This window comes from Coturnix japonica, chromosome 10 (genome assembly GCF_001577835.2).
Source record: "Coturnix japonica isolate 7356 chromosome 10, Coturnix japonica 2.1, whole genome shotgun sequence".
Classification (NCBI taxonomy): Eukaryota; Metazoa; Chordata; class Aves; order Galliformes; family Phasianidae; genus Coturnix; species Coturnix japonica.
The window spans coordinates 9,483,555-9,504,740 of record NC_029525.1 but is presented as its reverse complement, the minus strand read 5'-3'; the positions used below and the strand labels follow the sequence as shown (position 1 = coordinate 9,504,740).

Here is a 21,186-nt window from a genome sequence, read left to right as displayed (position 1 = left end):
CACTGTGATTATACATCAAACACAAAACTTTACTCTTAAAAAATAGACGAGGCTTTTGTGAAAAAATTCAAGTGTGAGAAAAGCTGAATAATGCAAATACTAGCATTTAATTATTTTATTAAGTGCACATTTAGATTTTGGAAGTAAGGAAGTTGGGAGACAGTCACAGAAAATTCCTTACATACAAAACTGATTTAAGGACGTTGATTACTGTAGGAAGTTTCAGTAGTGAGTGGCTTGCAGCTGAAGGCAAGCTGACACTTGAGCTGAAACTGCTATCTACATACATTATTAATTTAAGGCCTTGGATCACATACAAGAAAGTAGTAAGGCAGAAAGTTAAAGTTGGGACAAAAACGTGATGATTAAAGAAGTCTGTCAATTGAAGAGATGTCCAAAAGGAAGTATACATACACATCCAGCACAAGGCCAGTCTTATTTCTTCAAGAACTTCAGCTGAGAACCAGCATTTACTTCAAGCCTAGATGCATCAGCTTTCTGATAGGAGCCGGTCCTCCCCAGTATCCCCTGGAAAGGAAGAGTTGTTTCATCAAGTCAAATACATTTATCTGTACATGTTATCACAGCGTGAGGAAGGTTTTTTCTTTCATGTGATACTTCTATTTACTAAGATGAGTGCTAGAGGTACTAAGTGAAATATTGCACAAAACCTACTAGTAGCAAGGTACCCAGAATACTCAACAAGCTGAGGTCTTAGTGATGACTAAGCGTACACTTCAGTTGCTAGATTTCAGGATAAGTTGAACAACTTCTGTTCTTACAAGGAATTGTAAGCCAGAACAGATACCTGGCTTCACCCTGAAAAACAAACAATCATAGCAGCTCTGCCTGCCCTGACTTAAAATACTTACTTGAGTAACGCATTCCAATAGAGAATTGGCATCATATCAGCTTTCATATGGTACATTGTTGTCCTCTGCTTACTTTGGTCAATAGGAAAGGTCTCCAAAGGCTGAGCATTGTAGTCAAATTCTGCTAGAATCACCTTGTTATAGCTTGTTACTAGTGGGCAGGAGGTATATCCATCATACTGCAACAAAGAATACACCCTTCTCATTAATCTGATTAAGGGCTAAACGTTCAAGTACTGCAAGCTTTGTGATAAACATTTTTATTTCAAAATAAGTTTCCAGGTTTCTGAATTTGTAGTGCTAATTAAGTTTTAAAAGTCTGCTAGTTTGGGTCAGTGATCATAACTAACCCATTTTCTTTCAGCTGGAGATAGTAGATTGGCATTGTAACAGACCTCGAATTAGAGTCAACCTAAACAACTACTTAAAGGGCTTTGTATCATTAATTGCTGGCCATGTAACCAACAGAACAGGTGACAAGAGCAGAGAATGAGAGCTAGTGCTGTCTTTTAACAGAATATAAACTATCTCAAATACAACTGTAAGAACTTGCAGGGGATCACAGCAGCACAGACCGATACTCAGGTGAGTATCAGTCCAGGAATATTAACTGAAGACATGCATAAAATGAGAGCTAGGTCTCAAAAAGAAGTCTGAACAAAGTTACAGACTGAAGAGCTTCTGTAGTACTAAAACCTAAATTTAACTCCTTCTTAGAAGATAGCTTTCTGTACAGGAGAGACAAGTTGTGCCTAGCATAGACATGTAAGGTTTGTGAGGGTTTTCTTGGAGTGGGGGTTATAGTAGCATACACTAAATCCATCTTGAAGAACCTAATTTCTTTTAACTCAAATACTTAAATACAAGTTTTTGAAGAACTTGTGGATAATTATGCTATTTTAATTACTACTATAGTAGTACTACAATTACTTACTAAAATTATGATACACAGTAAGAAGCTATTTAGCACTTCCATTGCTGACACGAAGCCCTTTCTATCTTCAGTTCACATAGTTTAACTGCTTGTCTTGGCAGAACCTCCTGTTCTATTAGGGACAATAACATTGTCCCTAAGACATGATCTGTAGGTACCTTTTTAGTTGGTGACTGGTTCTTCATTACCAGGGAAATAGTTTTATCAAGCACTCCAGATTGGGCAGCTACACAAGAATAAACAGAAAAACATATAAAATACTTAATATTTTTAAAATACATCTATATATAAATATAGTAAGACTTTGCTTTAGACAGCAACTAATGTCATTACTGCAGCAAACAATAGTAACAGTGTATGCTGTTGGATAATTCAGCTGTAACTGAACTTGTGTCAAATCAGCTTTTCTTATTTCAAGTCCGAGACTGGGGAGGGAAATCATATTTGAAATAATGCTTTTGCCTCATTGCATGTTGGAGGCAAAAGGCTTGAGAAAACTTGAAATGCATGTTTTTAGCATATGTCTACTCCTGTGCTAAATTACACTTGTTTGGTCTTCCCAAACTTAAGACTGCAGCATGTAAGTTCTGCTTGCTCTCTTTCATTTTTAATGCTGCAAGGGAAGTTCCAGACTAATGCTGCAATAGTTGCCTATTGCAGCATTTTCATTTCATTTCAAAATATCATTTTTCTTGTTAGACTAATAATATATCATAGAGCCTTTTTTTCACCCTCAGATTTCTCTTTTTTATTTTTAGTTATGATATTATATACCTAAGGTGTTTTCATACTGTACCCTGTGGCTACAAGTAAAGAAACGTGACTCTTCAGCTGTAACTTATCAGCTGACACATACATGTGAGCTTCTAAGATAGAGCAGAAAGACTTGCTACTCTTGCATTCTTCCAGAATTCAGTAACAACTCCATTTTACACCATTCTGAGAACACAGAATAGAACTAGTCCAACTGTGAAGTATGTGGAATAAGAAAATGGAGGACTGATGGCATCAGTACAATCACTAGCCAGTTAGTCCAAGGGACTGAAGACTTTTTGAAAGACAGGAAATAACAAAATGGAGTTAAGACCTTAAGAGTAACAAACTAAACGATGTCTGGTTTAAAAGCTTACTGGCACTGCTACACTTTTATCACTACATGAACAGACACACATACACCTTTACCTACAGCCGCAGCAGTTCTTGATGTTGGAAGGTTGGTGCAATCTCCAATACCAAAAACATTAGGATACTTTTTATGTTGTAGAGTTTCCTTATTTACATCTACCCAGCCGTTTTCATCGGAGACAGGGCTGTTGATAAGTACATCAGGCGGCCCCATTGGGGGTGTGACATGAAGCATTTCATACTAGACAGAAAGAAAAAGTACTAAATGGCTAGTTAATAAAAACACATCATCCTATATTGATATATAAGAACATATTGAAAAAAAAAGTTTTAAAAACAAGTATATAGAGTGAAAATCTGCTCTCAAATTTGAGATGCATCTGTTCCAAATTCTTTATTAACAGGAACCTTATTAGTCTGTAAGCTGCCATATATAAACCATGTAAGCTGCCATAACAGCAATTTGCTTTCCTCCATCTATGCCTGAGACAAGTTATATTCACAAGGAACACAGAGCTCCAGGTGCAGTTTGTTACTTCCACCCCACTTTCCCCACCCCTTCTCACCACCTTAGCTTTGAGCTTCTGAATCTTTGAAAACTGAGGATGTGACTAAAAGGATGAAATGGCAGTTTTACAATAAAGCAACAGAGATTATGTTATTATAATACACCAGTTACGTTACCGTATATACAAAGAGAAAGGACCAAAGAGAACTGAAATCTCCTAACCTGATGAACTTCAGTCTCTCCAGGTTTGTCCAGGTTTTCAAACACAGCTTCCTGCTTGTCTGCTCGAACTTCAACAAGGTTGCACTTATAGTTAACAGCAATATTCCTCTCCTTTATTATTTCAAGCAACGCGTCAGCATATTTTTTAACACCAAAAATGACACCAAGTGAAGTGTTGAACATTATGTTTGCTTTGGGTCGTTTTCCTGTCTGCATGGAAAGATCAAATTACTAAGATAAGATAGCAGAAGCAAGAGAATTGTGCCACACTACTGGAGTTGACAGAACTATTAGCGCATTTCAGTGCTTAATGCAGTATTAACACTAGAACTCATCAGAAACAGCTATTTCACAGCACATTACACAAGATACATCCCTGTACTTTGACATTTATGATGCCTCACCCGTTCAGAGTGAGATACTGAAGATGCTTCACACAGATTGCTACTGAAAAGAGGTGGCTGCAATATGCTGAACAACAATGCTGTATGAAGGTTAAATATAATAGCTTACCACTACATAGCACTCCACTCTGAAACCATCAGTTCTATGCATTATTCAGACATTCACTCAGTAGACAGCTCATGAAATGTAAAGCATGCATGAGGTCTGACACTTTCACTTGAAGCTGTCTTCTGTTTCCACTAAATCTGCTTTCCCAGCCCAGCAAAAACCTCTCCTGTCACTGAGACTGTGTGCCAGGACGAGTGAGGATAATCACTTCTCAGATGAGCAGAAAGACAGTCTGCATCAAATATTAAGTACTTACAGCAACAAGTAAAAAACCCAGCCAATATGATTATAGTGTTCCATCTGAAGTTGTAAATTAGGCTGAGAACATCTGTGTTGGTAGCTTTCTCTAGGCAGGTTAAGCAGTTCATCCCTTATAAATTCTGAATTCTGCAAGTTACTCCAGAAATTTCTAAGATGCTTATGCATAATTCAGTTAGCTTCATTTTGTACACATTAATAACAGAAAAAGCCCCTTGGTCATTTTCGTTTAATAATTGTGAGTCATTTCTATCTCATGCAGTTTTTATTTGTCATAAAAGAAATACAACAAACCCCTTAAAACAAACCTTCCTTACAACTGTGGGAAGAGCCATTGTAAGAGTGAACAGAATACTTACTTTCCTCCAGTAAGCCTCAGATAAATACATGATTTTCTGAGGAGCCCCTGCACATTTCACCGGAGTGTTTGGAAAAGTGAAGATTGCATTTCCTTCCTTGAAATCTTGCAAGGCTTTCCAAGTTTTCTCTACTGTATGAACTGAATAATTGGAACCTATTTTAGGGTGATGAAAACCCTCGGGCAAGCCTTTGATCTAAGAAAACAAAATTAAGGTTTAACATATAGACAGCAAGAATTTTGTCTTCATCATCGAGTGTTAAATGGAGACTTGAGATTTCTCAAGACTATTTAAGTGGCCCACAGTTAGAACAGCCCATATGCTAGTTGGTATTTTTGAATATACGTTTCTAGAGCTCTAAGCTCTACTTAGTAGATGACTTAATAGATGCAATATTTACTAAAATGACAGTTCTGCAACATCCATACCATAAGTGTTCAGCATAAAGTGAAGCATCAAATTTGTAGTAAGAACAGGAAAAGTCAGTGCCACATCATCGTAAGTAAAAACCTCACATTAAAAGTGTTACAAAAATTCATAAAGTGAACAAAGATGTTCAGTGCTCACTTTCAGATATCTGAAGTATTTCTTAAAGATATTCTGCTTTGGTTCTGTCTCCAATAATTATTTTCTCACTACTTCTGCTGTGCTCAAGAGATCTGTTTTTGAGAAAGGCAGTTGTCCCTGTTTTGCAGTAATGCTTTGCAGGACTTATAAGAGGAAACTGAGTCATGTAACATACACTGCAATGTGTTTGAGACATTACAGCTTACACCGGGAACTATGTTGATAGTGAAGACAAATAAGAGAAATCAACTTCTTTAAACTGGCCACTTTGGGTTTAATGTCATACTAATCTATTACTGTGAATTTTATTCACTAAGTTCACTATGCAGTAATAGTGACTGACTGTATCACACGGCTTCTGCTGCCAAACTCTGGATTTCCAGATACTGAGTTTATTTCTTTCCAAGCTGTACTGTAGAGATTTACACAGAGACTGAATAAAACTACTAAAACACAACGCAGTTCCTCATTATGCCGAGATCAGCAGCTGAACTTCACTTGGCATGACTTTGGTTAATTAACTCTTGCTTTGTGTGTGCAACTGGGAGCTATTAAAAAAGAAACTCAAATACATTACTACATCACATGCTGGTTACGTTAAAGCCAGTAGTCAAACTCCACAAACATCCTGCCTTTGTATTTTTCCTCTTCCTGTGCACTGCTACAATCATCCTAGCACCAGCAGCACTAATATCTTTCTTTAAGTGCCATTGTAAAAAAAACATACAGGAAAACTAACAGGCACAAAGCTATCTTAAAAGAGCTTTCTAAGGGTAATTTGTTTTTTTGCATATAGATTTATGGACAGACATACTTAAGTCATTAGGCTACCCTCTGGTTCTTTATTTCATATTAGTGTGTTAGATTTGTTATTATCCTGAAATAAGAAAGTGCACTGAAAAACCATTTACTTTAGTGAATCATGAGGGCATGTGATGCCATTAAAACTAGTAAGAACGATTACTGTAAAATAAATACCTTTTCATAATGCAGACTAATCCCAAGGGCAATTATCAAGTATTTGTAAGATATCTGTTGAGAAAATGGAAAAAAATTAGATAAATAAAAAGATTGAACACAACAAAATATTATATCAAAGCAAATTTAAATCATCTGACAGAATAGTTCCATAAAGGCAGACATTAGTTATGTAGGCATCAAGCTTGAATAATAATTTACTGTTAAAATGCTAAACACGCAGGCTTTGCTACGCACAAAACCAGATATTTCAAGCAAGGCATTCCATCTTTTCTGTTCAGTTCTCTATGAAGAGGAAAAAGACCTGTAACAAAAGTGATGTCTTAAGATGTAGTTGTTCTCACACAGTTATCTGCAAAAATTACTAGAAATAGATTTTAGAATCAAGTACTTCTTATAAGACCTAAGCAAATTAGCTAACCTCCTAGATGCTGGGGAAGGCCTTATTCCTTTGGCAGTTCCAAGGGATCTGCAGAGATGAACAGACAGCTCATGACACAGAATAACATTCTTCTAACATTATTACCTTGACATCATTCTCCAGCCTGACACAGTTCTTATCTGGATCCAATGCTGTAACTCGAGATTTAATCCACTCAACACCTTCAGGCATCACACTTTCTGTTGGACGTGCAGAAGCTGACAGCTGCTTTGCACCAGCACCAACCAGGGTCCACAGAGGCTGATAGTAATGAGTCTGAAATAAATGTTTTTACATTTAAGAATAATTTAATTGCTCTTGATTATGAAGGCACATCACTCCAAATAGGAGGCGATATCTATTAACATTCTATTCTTAACAAAAGAATGTACACAAATAACAAAGTTGGATGGATGTATGCATCTCTGTGATGGGCAGGAAAATAAAAATAATCATGCCGAGCTTACTAAAATCAACTTAATTGGCTTCCTCTCCACAGTAAGCAGGGCTGGAAAGGGATGAGAATCAGATCAAACTGATCACATACATCAAATGCTTCTTCTTTCAGCATTAGGAAGACTTACCTTGCTTGGCTCAACAACAGCCACATTCCCTGCCCCCACTTTCCTCTTCATCCGAGCACTCATGGCGATTCCACCAGAGCCTCCACCCAGCACAAGTACTTCATAATAATCCTTAGCAGCACACCTGGCTGCTGTATGCAAACCAAGGGAGCTCTTCTTCTGTATGCCTGGCTTCAGCAGCAGCCATACACCAGGACGGAGACAGGAACAGGACAATGCTGCTCCAACTGGTGACATCTTTCAGTAAGTGGGGAAGCTGCAAGATAAGGAGAAGTACCAGTTAATGATGTAAGGCAGCTTTTATTTATTTATATGGCCAGATATGTCTTCAAGGCAAGAATTCTAACATTAAATTTTTGTTGCAGCTAAAACACTGAACTTCCAAACTGACTGTAAGCAATCTGGAGAGGGTTAAAAAAAAATAAATAAATAAATCATAGACTCTGCCAGAAAACTAAAATTTCATACAAGCAAATGAATCCTAGCAAATGACCCCTTCTCTCAGGTCTCTGGGCTACAAGACATCATGGTAAGCAAGACAGTTTCACGATGCTTTGAGCAAGGACACATGGGCTAGTCTAATTTTGCAGGAGAGATATTTAGCCCTAAACTTGACAGGAAAATAAAGTTCCTTGAAACAACACTTTACACCTTCCTGGATTTTAGATATTTGAGAATGCCCAAATATTACAACAGCAAAACAGTTGCAAACAAAAGGTCAGAAAATCCATACGTATCCTTGCTTACAACTACACTTTTCACTTGACAAACAAGAGTTAAAACCATAAAGTGTAGCACTGGGTAGTGCAATTGTGTTACCTGAAGTCAGTCAAAGTTGATCTCCATGAATGTTTCCCTCCCTCTGCTACAACCAACAAAATCTTTCCCTCTGATGAATGCACATGACAAATACTGCTTTGAAGCTTTTCGGCAATAAAACAGGTATAAACTCATTTCAATTCATTTCCTCATTGCAGCATTGCCAATAAGGTGTTATAACTTGAAAAGGAACTTATGGCAGGATTTTTGTCCACATCCTCTTGTTTAATTCCTTGAATCATCGTTCACTTTAGAAGGGTAGAACTTATTTATGGTACTTACAGAGTGGAGTTTGAAAACTAAATAGAACTCAAATATTTTCCAGAAAAGTTCCAGAGGTCAATTTCAAGAATTCTCTCCAAAACTGGAGACGTAGTTGAGCAACTTGTTCTGCACCTTCATGTGCCATCTAAAACTCCTTCAGTTGAGTACCCCAAATCCTTTAGAAGTGCTGTTATTATCCCCAAAGCATAAACAGCTTGGGAAGGAGAAGAAGAAACGTGGGAAGTATACCCAGTATAAGTTATTTTACCCGCTTTGTTTTAAAGGAAGTTCCCAAAACACAGACATTCTTCTCATCCTCTTCTCCACCAAAGAACATCAACTCTGGGTAAATTAGTTTCACTTTAAAAGGCTGCTTGCTGCTTACCCAGTGCAGGCTGCTGTTTGTAGCAAACAGCCTCACTCAGCCATGGGGAGGGAGCTGGTCAAGCACTAGAAGTAAAATCTACCTAATGCAGATGTTTCATACTCTCTCCAACTAAGGAAGAGGAATTTTAATGACAAGTAATTTCTGCAACTTCCGTCTGTGACAGTTTTAAGGGCAGCCTATTTCTGGAAGTTCATGAACCTGAGGTTTGGGTTGTATTAAGCAAGAGAAACAAGCACAGAGAACAGCTGTTCTGAAGTGCACAGCACGCCCAGACCAAGGGAATAGAACTTTGTTTTTGTAATGCTAAGTAAGGAATAATTATCTTTTCTGACTGAATAGTTTTAAATTAAGCATGCTCATAAACACACGAGATGTGCCTTAACTAACAAACATCTAATGGAATGACTAGAACGCAGCATTTCTTTGCTTTGAAGTTGTTTTAGAGCACGCACAAACAACAACCTGAAACATCATTTGTAGGCAGATGTTCAAAAACAAACAGGAAAATCCTTAGTATTAAACTCTCAAACTAACAGCTGCACTCCCTCAACAGAGCAGTCCTGTGATTTGGACAGAAAGAGACAGAGGAATAGCAGAAATGAAAGAAGAAGTAGAAAATCAGTAATTGGTCTACTGAATTGAGCTGAAATCTTAAGCTTTCAGAAGACCACTGTAACATACAGCACTTTTACCAAGTGTCCTTTGAACTACACACAACAAAACATCCCTTATGTTGCATGAACTCACATGTTGATGTGCCTCAGAGCACTGCCTGGAAAGGCAAAGCCTATCGTAGCACTCCTCCACTCAGTGATGCACTCTTCTTTGCTTAGGGCAGATCTGTGTAAAACTAGTTCTGTCACCATGAGAGGTAAACTTACTCTGAATACTTTCAGGATGTGGTTTGTTACAGTGACAGAATCTTGCGTAATGCTACTGCAGCACAACTCCTATAGCACCACATAAGAATCGGGTCACAATGTGACTCAGAGCAAGTTCACCAAAAATGGCATTTCTGTGAGGAGGGACAGCATTTAAAAGCCTTTTAAAAACAGTTTTAGCTTAAAGATTATATCTGATTCCGCCCATAACTCTCTTGTCTCTTTTACTGTACGGTTATTTGTAGGAAAAGGAGATTCAGAAAAGGAAAAAAAAATGTGTTGATGTGACAATAAATATTGTGTACTGCACGCTTCTGGAATAACTGCCTAATACTGAAGAAAACACATTCAAAAACCACAGTTAGACTGACCAGGAGAGCTCAGTGTTACTTAGTGCCTGAATGCCATTAAAAAGATGAAATCAAGATAAGAATAGTAACTTTCCTGTCAAAAACAAATAGTGGAAATATTTTCCTGGAATTAGGAGCTTACAGACCATTAAGGGTCTGAGAAAACAAAACAATAACTATTCTTGTTAAGCCGCCCTTGAAAAAACAAGCAAACCGCACTTCTAAAAGCATAATAGAGGAAATCATTGCCAACTTTCTATTACATTTTGCTTTAAAGAAAAACCTGTCTGAAAATGGGCTTGTTAGGCAACTCATTACAACATTTTCATGCATTTTAAGCAGTCCCAACCCTCACCCAATAAAACAGCAAACTCAGCAGAACAGAAATGGTGTTTCTAGAGTCCTATCACAGAACAGTTTGTTGGAGGGGACCCTACAGCCCCACTCACTGCTGTGGGCTGTGCATTCCCAGCTCAGCTGCCCAGGGCACCCAGCCCGGCCTTGGGCACCTCCAGGGATGGGCACCCACAGCTCTGGCAGCTCAGAGGCCTCACCGCCCTCTCAGTAAAGAGCTGCTCCCTCACATCTAACCCCAATGTCCCTTCTTTTAGTTTAAAGCCAATCCCTCCTGTCCCACCACTACCACACCGTGCAAAAAGTCGCTCCCTCTCCCGCTTATTAATCACCCTTCAGGCACTGGAAGGCTGCTCTCCCCGGAGCCTTCTCTCCTCCCGGCTGCAGGAGCCCAAACCTCAGCCAGAACGCACGAGGAGAGCGGTCACTGCCAGCGAGCAGTCAGCTCCGGAGCCGTGTAACGCCGGGAGCCGGGATAGAGAACTCAGCGCTGAACGTGAACACCGCGCAGCCCCCCGAGCAGCCGGCGTGTATCGTTAGCGTCCAATGCTCCGACCACGCTCGGCCCGCCGTACTAACATGGCAGCCGGCGGGTTCTCGCCTCGCACCCCACACACACCGCCCACCCCACCATGGTGACCCCCCGCCCCCCTCACCCTTCACCCCACCAGCTCCGCTCGACCCCTCTCCGCCCCGCACTCACCTCCCTGTTCCTCCGCCGGGGCTCCGAGCGCTGCCGGACCGCGCCGCCGCCTCGACGAGCGCCGGGTGCTGCCCCCGGGGGCGCGGCGGGGCGGAGCTGAGCGGTGTGTGCAGCCAGGTGCTGTCCGGCTGCGGGAGGGCAAAGGCCGAGCAGGCAGCGAGCCCCGTCCTGCTGCTGGCCCCGAGCCTGCCCCGCACCTCCGGCTCTGCATAGATTTCGTTATCTACCCGATCCGTCTGCTGGTGCGGTGTAACTTCTTTTTCCCACACCAAAATCAGAAAATAAGCCTCAGAGCGAAACCAGGCTGCAACTCACCTCAATACACGAACAAAGGATCCTGCTGCTGAGCTCAGCCTCTCTGCGTTCTCCCCAAAGGCTTTATAGGGCCTTTGATTTATGGCACGCTGACAGGTGAAGTAGTAACAGTCGTTAATCCACTGAGTCATGTTTGTTGAGCCAAGAAAAGTCATGCAAAGATCAGAGCTGAGAGAAGCGTGCAAAGACAGAACGACTTATGCCAAATCATCGTAGGAACTGAAAGCAAAGAAAGAAAAAAGCAGTGATCCAAACCATGTGTCAAACAGTTCCTTCTTGGGCTTTGGCCTTCCCTTCCTGGCACGTTTTCTGCATAGGTGGAACAGCTGAGCTGATAACAGCCCTTGTAGGAAGCTGTAAAGAATGGGGCAAAGGTGCTGAGGACTGAAACTGGAAAATATCATGAAGCTTTTCCACAGTCCTCGTGCAAGAAGCAGGAGATGGGAACAGGCCACCTGCAGGGTGCTTCCTGCTGCCCAACTGCAGCTGCCTGGCTGGACTCCAAGCACAGCCTTGTGCGCGTTTTTCTTCTAAGAGGTTGATGCTCAGCTCTGAAAAATGTTTTTCCCCACAGAGGGAAGGCACACTGCCTGGCTGTGCAGCTGGGGCTGCTCTACCCCATGGCAGTGACAGGTAGGGCTCTCTGCTCAGCAGCAGCTGAGAGGCCTGGTACATGCCTAAAGTGAATACCTCTAAAGGTATCACTTGGTCTGTTCATTATACTGATGCTCCACAGGACAACTTGGTGAAATCTAATCTAAAAGTAATGACCTTCCACAAACAGCCATCTGCTTCAGTTCAGCTGAGGTGCCCGAGGCAGCTGCTGTCTTTGTGGGTAAGGGATCCCATATCTAGTCAGCGCAGCACTGAATCTGCCCAGCCAAGTACAGTTCAATATCTGCCTACAGCAACAGGTCACTTACCAGCTCTCCTCTTCAAAGAGAACTGTACCTCCTTTTGCTTTTCTAAATGCAATTTACACACATTTTTGTCTAGACTTCAACAATGAGCTCTAGAAAGCAGGTATTATTTTCCATTGGAAAGTGCCTACCTGACAGCAAGTACAGTCTTAAATGAATGCTGGTAACTCCAGATGATGTAGAAGAAATGCAGTAATCCCTTCACATCATCTTTGACATTTTCTTTTTGAGTTATTCCTCTGGCATACCTCTATGTCAGAGCATCTGTGAGGCTACAAAAGATCAGCAGTAGTAAAAGCAAAGCAGAAATAAAAATACATTCTCATGCATAATATACATTCATGACTGCTCCCCAGTTTTAAGAACTGGAAAAATCAGCAACTTGTCTTGAGCTGCTGAAGGGCTGAAATGCTGCTTTCAGGTGGTGGGGCAGCAACAGGTTCCAATCAACTGTACTGTAATTACTCTTGCAGGCTGTATTTGCACAGGATATTACTCTTTATCTGGGACTCCGAGTCCCAGACAACAGGAAAAAAAATAAAATAAAACAAATCAAACCCCACAGATCTTGTTCATCAAGGCAATAAGCCAGACTGGTAATTTACAGGTCTAGTGTTTGCCTGACTGACATATGAACAGACAGTCTTGTTTTCACAGCAGTTCTGGGGCATATATTTATTACAGTATGTCAGACAAAGTAGCTCAGCCTTTTATCTCACAGCTCACTGTTATTGACAGTGCCAAACTAATTACTGTTACTGTTTTAGAGATTAATGCCTTCCAGTGTGTAGATTTTGAAATTATTCTACATCAAGCTTTAATTAAGTTGCTTCATTAAGTTGCAATCCACCTGTTGCAACAGTTCTACAGAATTTTTCCCCCTCCTATTTTCATTCACATCTGCCAGGCAGGATGTTTGATTTGTTTTCCCCATAGACAGAAATGGATGGATGAGAGCACAGACAATGAGAAATGGAAGTACTACTTAGGTCCCAACTGTACAGCTCTTCTCAGCAGTTCTAGTCAGCCCAGATATTCTTCATTTAAACCACGTTACATCATGCATTTGCACAACTAACTGGAGGAGAGAAAAGGGGAACAAAATAATAAATAAATAAATCAGCCAATCAATAATTAAACCACTTAGATTAAAAAGAATTACTCCAGTGGGGTCAGAGCATTGAAAATCCAAGCAGAGAATGAAAAGACCCAGCAGTGTTGCAAAGCAAACGGTAGGTGGCAGAAAGCGTCTACTGAAGCATCACTGGGAATCTACCAGCCAGAGGACACCCAAAGAATCCCAACTGAACAGCTACGTAAGCAACCTGCACAGCGTTATTTATGCCTATTGTCACTGAAGTCATGGCACACTACAGTACTATTTGTGCCTACTGCCACTTAAGTCATGGCACATAGACTAAAACCAGGTAGCATGTTCTATGATTACTTTCCAAAAGGAAAATACAAGACAAACATTTACTATGCTCATAAAGCAAAGTTACCACTGCCAACAAAGAAGTTAAATTTCACTGAATTAAAAGATTGGCTACTGTGAACCTGAACAGTGGTGGGAGTGGGTACCCAAATTAAGCATACAGGTTAAATCTAGTGATAAAAGCACAAGAAGCCAAGATTCCTCAGTCAGCACTTGTAATCCATACATTTGTATAATCTTAGAAAATCAAAATTCAAGGTGGTATTGCATATTTAAGTGAATTAATTCCACTGCAAGTACCTGATAGTTCAAAACCAAGTTGGTACAATCAGTAAGGAAATGTACACAGGAATAAAGTTACTTAGTTTAGCAAAAAGCACCAATTCTTATGCTTAGAATTCTGTATTTTCAGTAGAAGTGACCATGGTACTGGGGGGGAAAAAAAAGGAAAAAGCAAAATGACTCACAAGCCTCCCCCCAAAACAAGCAGACAGAGAACCAACCAACACACAACAGAGCTCAACACGAAACACCGAATTGGATACCAGATGAGATAACAAACGAGAAATATCAAAGGAAATTAATCCTGATTAGGATACTTCACCAAGGCATCTAGTTTCATGTTATGCTTTAATAAGAACTGTTTAAATTCCTAAAAACTAACTTTGAAGTTACATTATAAAATAAAATTAAAAAAACCTTAATATTCAGTAATGTACATTTTGCTCCAAAAACGGACTGTAGAAATTCTTTAACATTTCTTTTCGAAATACACATAAACCACAGCACAGGCCAACAATCCACTGGCAATTAAGACAGAACAAAAGGCAACTTCAGTTTTAACCTATTACTACTTCAGAAAAGGCATTTCAAACTACTCCAGTCGTTTGTTCTCCTTGCTCCAAACACACAAAGTAAACTGCAACAATGTTCTGATGACTACTCATAACAGTAGATCTTTCAAAGAAAAAAAAGATATATATTTTACGAGTAGAAATTAGGACTTCAGAAAGATACAGCACAGCAGAGTCCAGGCAGGTGTACAATGTTTAAACCACCTAAAAATGAAAGTAATGTTGACTGTGCCGCTTGGATATCTTATCATACTTGTTGTATGGAAAGCTTTACAAAGCTTGCCCTTCATCTTACTTCAATATGTGCCACCATATGACTTAAATAATAGGGACAACATGTTGGTGTGTTAGACTGTAGGCACAAACAGCCCAGAGCTCCTTTACCAGTCTAGACAATGTGTACGTTCATTTGAATGGGAGTTCACACCAAGTGCTGCAGGTAATTCAATTCAGAGAAATGGATATCAACACCCATACAATATTTATCATTATGTTCATTAATAATAATCACTTTAAGTAAGGACAGCCTGCAACGCTAGCTCACATAGCCCCTGAATGCACAAGAATAAATGGAACAAAAGCAAATGCAGTAACTTTTCCTACAGATAACTGAATTCCATGTGAAGATGACAATGCTCAGCTCTGGTTATGCCTCAATTAGTCAAACAAAAGGAAAACAACCACCAACTAAATCAAGGCTGAAAAAAAAAAAACACAAAGAAAAATCAATCTATATTTATGACTAATGGCACTGAAAAGAAATTACAACGGCCAGAATCCATGCAGATTCAGTATAACAGGCTCTGAAGTCCAGGTACCACAACTGAACTTTAACAACTACAACCCCATATTTTGTCTGGAAAATATATATGCCAATAACCAAACAGCTCTCAGAATTCTAAGACCCAGAAACACATTAAAAAGTTATAGGTATTTAAATACCCACGATGCCTAGGTTCTCCAATATACATATTTATATTTATATATAAAAATTAACTTATACTGTAGTAGTATCAAACTGCATAGCATTACAAAAGAAGGCAACCTGAATGACCAAAGTGAAAAACTTGAATGTTACCCACTGATTATTATCATTCTGGAAATTACAGCATGAGAGTAGACTGTTGTTAGTAATAACTACAGTCTGGCTTAATCAAAGTTTGCCTTAACTCCAGAGAATGCAGAAGTGATTTATTTGGACAAGTTGTTGCACGCTCTGCTTTCATGTCCTCCTTGCAGGTTTTGCTGTTAGCTGCTTCTCTCTCTCTAGCTCCTTCTCACGTTGCTGCTCTCTTTCCAGTTCTTCTTTCTGCCTCTTTTGTTGTAGTTTGAGTGCTCTTTTCTAAACAGAAAAGGAAAAAAAAAAAGCCAAAAAACAAACAGTAAGTTTTGCAGTGGGATTTGGAACTAATACAAAATCTCTCCCATTCTCTTAACACTCTCTCCTCCAATTCACAGCAGTTATGACTGAATGCTCTGTAAACTACTTCTGTGTTCTTCCTCTCTTTTACTTCCTTTCTTCTTACAAGCAGAAACTCTACCCTACACAGTGTAAAGGATGAGTTAGCGAGGTTGAAGGGAAAACAGTTTATGTTTTCATGCATCAGACAAGGTGTGCACTGTGCAACGTGTTCTTCTAACTGAACATACTGAAAGACTGACTTTGCCAGAACTAACTAGCGACTGCTTACATAGCACGAAGTCAGTGAACCTGTGCCACTTAACAGTACGTTAAACAGGAGAAAGTCTTACATTTATGACAGTCTAGTTCTCATTGTAAGAAGCACAGAAACTGAAACAATGAAGAAAACTAGCTGGAATGGAGCAGATTAAGAGACAGAATGAAATACAGCTCTTGTAATGTACTGCTTAACCATGACAACAATTCTGAGACTTACTAATAGTTAAGATACTGCAGTTGTTTAAACACAGAAAGCAGTAAACAGAAGTTTGAAAAGTGTTTAAGTGCTACTGAAAACACGGAAAAAACAGTCATGGATGGTATTAAACAGAGATTCTATCTTCACCAGAATGTTCAGCATGCATCCAAAATAAAACACAGTAATACATAACTAAATTGCTATGTTAGAAAGTAAGAAAAGTTACTCAACTCACTTTTAACTTAGATGTCTTCTCATGGAGCATCATCATGTCATTCCTAATATTCACTAACTTGCTGTGATAGTGTTTAGCTTCTGAAAACTTTAAAAACATTGCAGTTAAGGCAATGACTGTCAAGTTTAAAAATAAAAACCCACTTTTTTCATAAAACTACGCATCAAAACAATAAGTACAAACACAGCATTGCCAGAGCAGTTTGATAATAGATTAACCTGTTCATGCTTATGTTTAAAGCTTACATATGACATAAATACAAACAACTATCTGTAATGCTATAGTCTGATGGAAGGCGCAGCAGTGAGTAGTGGGGTGGCAAAATCCTATGCTACAGCAGGTGAGGATTAGCCCAAGTGCAGCTGCCATGGACACAGAACCAAAGAAAAAAAAAATCTGCTTACCCTTGGAAGGCCTCAGGTAGGCAGGGATCTCCAGTGAGATCCTCTTGTCTCCACTGCCAACCCTTAAAGGAGGTCTGGGAAGGGGTGGATCCTGGCTGCACCCCTTCCAGTCACTCAGATGCACTGAATTGCATTACATGCACCTGAGCTCCACTGGGTTGGCCCTGCCTTCCCACCATGTGCTCAATCACTGGTTCAGGCCACAACTTAGTATTTCTGCTATGCTATCATATCTCAATGGTTACACTCAGCAGTCTACTGAGTTGAGATTCACCAAAATGGAATACAAGCATTGCCAACTGAAGCACCACGTGTCTTTCAAGCACCTTTCCTGCTAGACTGGACATGTGCACAGAGCTCACCTTGGAACCTTAGTCCTGCTCAACAAATGCATACATTTGCTTTGACTACTGGTTTAGAAAACTAGACTGAGTCTGTTCTTTCCTCCCAGTGCCCTTTCCATTTAAAGGAAATCTGCTGGTTCCGCACCCTCTCCAGGAGGAATTTGTCCCATGTATCTTAACTGGTTGCTAGCCATCCTGCTACTAATACCTCGGTGGGAGAATCCATGCTCGTAGGGATTTATAATAGCATTAATAGTACTTACCAAGGCATTGATATCAAGAATGGAGTTACACTCCTTGAATTTTGTAATTTCTTGTTCTAACGTTTCTAGTAATACCACTTGGTTCTGTCTGAAACAAGAAAAGATCCATAAAACTAGAGTAAAGCAGCACAGATGAAGAAGTTTAAGGATATACTGCAAAAGCTAGGTATGCAGAGTGGATATTTCTCACTCATTAGATCAGGAGCTTCCTAATTGGCAAGTTCTTATAGCGTTATACTTAGAAAGTTTGGGGAGAAAATTTTGCATTCTTTTTTAAACTGGCCCTGTGTAAGGTGGAACGATACAAAGACGGTAACAAAGATGGTAACAAATATTCAAAAGGTTATTTATGGGGAAAAACTCACTGATATGGATGCCTTCACTGGGAAATGCTGAAGCAATCCCCTCCAAACCGATCTCCAAGAGATGCTGCCTTAGTGGTGGTCAGCCCTTAAATGAGGTCTAGAGGAGGTGAAGTCAAGCTCCACCCCTTCCTCTGAGTCACGCTGCAGCACTATGTTATTTCTGCATAGAACCTGTGTGAATCCACGGGGCTTAACAAGAATCTTTCAACCCACACAGATCAGCTAAATTCCTGCCAGACACAGGCTGTCCTTGGCAGCAGTATAACCACATTCCACATAATGAAACTCAAAGCCTACAAAGCTGAGATGGCTCTGTGTAAAGCCTCCTCCAGTTACTTCATATGGTAGACCCAGCCTACATTTGAAACAAACTATTCTCAATTATCAGTAAGATACCAGTGTATAAAAAATTTATATCTGCTTAGCGATGCAAACTGCACAGCAACAATATACTGCAACATATTACAATATACAGGCAGCTTTGAACATGAAGGTTACTGCTACAAAGTACATCTATTGTTTTCAGCAAACTTTGCATTATGGAACAAGTTCGTAAGAAATTTGCCCATCTGTTGTGCCTGGCTTATGGGAATTTAGTGCTCTAGTGCTGGGTGCTCTGCAGACAAAATTCCAACAGGCAACAATGGGACAGTCAAAATATAGAAATGCTACAACAAACTGCCTTCCAGTTAAGCTAGAACATCACGTGGAAAAACAGCATGCACATAAAGGGAGCTGCATTTAAAAACCTGCTTACGTAAGTTCCTGCAGGGCTGATTTGGATCTCTGAAGATCAGGCAAATAGTGAGAGATCAGCCCCTCAGTCAGCTTCTCCACTGCTCTGTCATCTATAATGGGCAGATCCGCTTCGACTCCTTCATCTGGGGAGGCATCACTGGCACCTGCAAGAGAGGAGCAAGGTGAGCGGGGTCGGGCAGCACTTACACCGTATCACCGACAGCAGTGGTACTTTCCAGCTTGAAATTAAAGAGCACTTCAGCACCCAGCTGCACGGTTCTTCACACCGCTCTCCTTCCCTCCCTTTGAGGGAGTTGGGCTTGTTCAGCCTGGAGAAGAGAAGGTTGCGGGGTGACCTCACTGCAGCCTTTCAATACTTGAAGGGAACTTACTCCCAGGAGGGGAGTAAACTCTTGGAAAGGGCTGACAATAGCAGGACACGGGGAAATGGTTTTAAGTTAAAAGAGGGAAGATTTAGGTTGGATGTTAGGGGGAAGTTCTTCACTAGGAGAGTGGTTAGGCCCTGGAACAGGCTGCCCAGGGAGGTTGTGAATGCTCCGTCCTTGGAGGTGTTCAGGGCCAGGTTGGACGGGGCCCTGGGCAACCTGATCTAGTAAATGTGTATGTTTGGTGGCCCTGCCAGGCAGGGGGTTGGAACTACATGATCCTTGAGGTCCCTTCCAACCCGGGTCACTCTGTGATCCTTACCGCTCTGTGAGCTCCGCCCGGCGCGGTCACCTCCCAGCCGGACCGTGACACAACGGGAGGCGGCAGACGGGGCAAAGCAACGACACCCTGAAACCACCAAGTCCCGCAGCACACAAAGCGGGGGGAGAACAATGCTACCAGTCACTGCGACAACGTATCGACAGCTCTTTAAGCTGTGACACAGCCGTGGGCCCAGCGGTGCTACTCGGCCGCCCCTCACGTACCCGACACGCTCCCCGCCGCCTTCTCCTCCTCCTCCGCTCCGCTCATGGCCGCCTCTCCGTCAGGCTCAGACCCGGCCGGCACCGCCCGGCTCCGCACGGCTCCGCAGGCCGCGCCCGACGCTCCGGATGCGGAAGCGACGCTCGGACGGGGGGGGTGGGAGCGCAGCGCTGCCGGGTTCGGCCGGCACGGAAAGGCCGCTCCGTGCTCCGCGCTGCTTCCCGAGGAGCTTACATTAGGAGCCTGTTTCTCCACAGTGGTTGTAACTTCACTATTTATCGAACCCAACGCTCCAAAAATGAGGCTGATAGAAGTCTGCCTTTCTCCCTTTCCTGCCTGCAGTGATCCTGCATCGCTCACTGTCATGGTGACATCCACACTGGGAGCTGTGTTGCAGTGGAAGGTCCGGGCACTGCTGAGCTCATGGACCTGCAGGGGGTTCAGGGAGGATTTCTGCTGACAGTGGAGGTGTTTGAAAAGGGAGTTACATGGAACCTGCAGTAAGGATCGTAAATGTTTGGTTCAGAGGCACACTCACCTGCAGCTCAAGTATTTAAATGTCAAGGAGCTGTGAAAAAGCATTACTAGCATTGCCCCTGTTATCTAATCAGAGCTTGAAGTCGAGCTTTGTGCAGTGTTCTCATCATTACTTGGTAACTTCTTCGGCCAGGACAATAACAGCATGTGCTTTCCCTCACAGCGCTGTTTCCATGCAGGTTTATCAGTCGGGCTCATAGCAGTGACAGCGTTTGGCTGTGGGTGGCTGTAGGCTGGCAGTCAGCCATGGGAGCACGGAGATACTGTTGTGTCAGAACTGGTAGAAGCAGAACTCGCACCCCTGTAATCCCTTATAATCCAGATAAGGATGGCTTACACGGTGCCGGGCCTCACGGCTCGTTTCTCCCGACATCCTTGAAGGCGATGCCGCCCCCTGGGACACAGCACCGCCCCGCAGCTGTTGGGAGCAGTGTGAGGAGGGGGCTTCTACATGGAGAGGAGGCGGCTGTGTGCTGCAGACCTGACACGGCCGGGCCCTCAGCCCACGCCATCAGTCCGTGTGCCGACAGATTCGATCCATCTCCGTGTGCCGACAGATTCGATCCATCTCCGCAGCCGTCTGCGCGCTCCCTCCTCGCCCCGCTGTGCGGGCGGCGGGGCTCGAACCCGCGTCCTTGTCCCGTGCGGCGCAGGCGCAGTGCCGCGGCGGGCGATGCCGTTGTCCGTCCGTTCCGGTCCGTCCGTGTCCGCCCCCATCGCGTTTTTCCCGTGCTCGCGGGTTCGAGGCTCGGTCCGCCCGGTCGCGCTGCCCGTTGCGCGGCGCTGAGCGAGGTGACGCGCATGGCGGCGGTGGCGGCGGTGGCGGCGCTCCCCCTGCGCCGGCGGGGAGGCGGCCCCGCGCCCAG

General features: G+C 42.1%; 2 protein-coding genes across 4 annotated transcripts; both read right to left on the bottom strand.

The window, feature by feature from the left end:
• Positions 1-72: 72 nt before the first annotated feature.
• Positions 73-14,020, bottom strand: SQOR (sulfide quinone oxidoreductase). Of its 3 annotated transcripts, none has more exons than XR_001557467.2 (11): positions 12,467-14,020; positions 11,416-11,634; positions 7,342-7,597; positions 6,863-7,033; positions 6,337-6,390; positions 4,792-4,986; positions 3,662-3,871; positions 2,993-3,172; positions 1,965-2,032; positions 873-1,051; positions 85-528 (listed from the first exon to the last, which is right to left on the bottom strand). XR_001557467.2 is itself a non-coding variant. In XM_015872935.2 (11 exons), exons 3-11 carry the CDS (start codon positions 7,576-7,578, stop codon positions 471-473), a joined length of 1,356 nt encoding a protein of 451 aa, XP_015728421.1. In that variant the 5' UTR covers positions 7,579-7,597; positions 11,416-11,634; positions 12,467-14,020; the 3' UTR covers positions 85-470. The 3 variants fall into 3 exon arrangements, 2 of the variants coding, with proteins under 2 accessions (XP_015728423.1, XP_015728421.1); XM_015872935.2 differs by having other exon boundaries at positions 2,989-3,172; XM_015872937.2 differs by lacking the exons at positions 11,416-11,634; positions 12,467-14,020 and adding an exon at positions 11,101-11,370 and having other exon boundaries at positions 73-528; positions 2,989-3,172.
• Positions 14,021-14,383: 363 nt separating this feature from the next.
• Positions 14,384-20,741, bottom strand: BLOC1S6 (biogenesis of lysosomal organelles complex 1 subunit 6). Its single transcript, XM_015872939.2, has 5 exons — positions 19,786-20,741; positions 18,873-19,017; positions 17,751-17,838; positions 16,740-16,826; positions 14,384-15,966 (listed from the first exon to the last, which is right to left on the bottom strand). The coding sequence occupies exons 1-5, from the start codon at positions 20,147-20,149 to the stop codon at positions 15,847-15,849; spliced, it is 804 nt and encodes a 267-aa protein (XP_015728425.1). The 5' UTR covers positions 20,150-20,741; the 3' UTR covers positions 14,384-15,846.
• Between the last annotated feature and the right edge of the window lie 445 nt (positions 20,742-21,186).

Coding starts and splice junctions, on each gene's coding strand:
- BLOC1S6 (XM_015872939.2), bottom strand. CDS start 20,149: ATGACAGTGAGCGATGCAGGATCACTGCAGGCAGGAAAGGGAGAAAGG. Junction 19,018..19,785: donor GGCGGCGGGGAGCGTGTCGG/GTACGTGAGGGG, acceptor CCTCTCTTGCAG/GTGCCAGTGATGCCTCCCCA. Junction 15,967..16,739: donor AGAAGACATCTAAGTTAAAA/GTGAGTTGAGTA, acceptor TTTTCTGTTTAG/AAAAGAGCACTCAAACTACA.
- SQOR (XM_015872935.2), bottom strand. CDS start 7,578: ATGTCACCAGTTGGAGCAGCATTGTCCTGTTCCTGTCTCCGTCCTGGT. Junction 7,034..7,341: donor CTGTTGTTGAGCCAAGCAAG/GTAAGTCTTCCT, acceptor CATTTATTTCAG/ACTCATTACTATCAGCCTCT. Junction 3,173..3,661: donor GAGAGACTGAAGTTCATCAG/GTTAGGAGATTT, acceptor CTTTCTGTCTAG/TATGAAATGCTTCATGTCAC.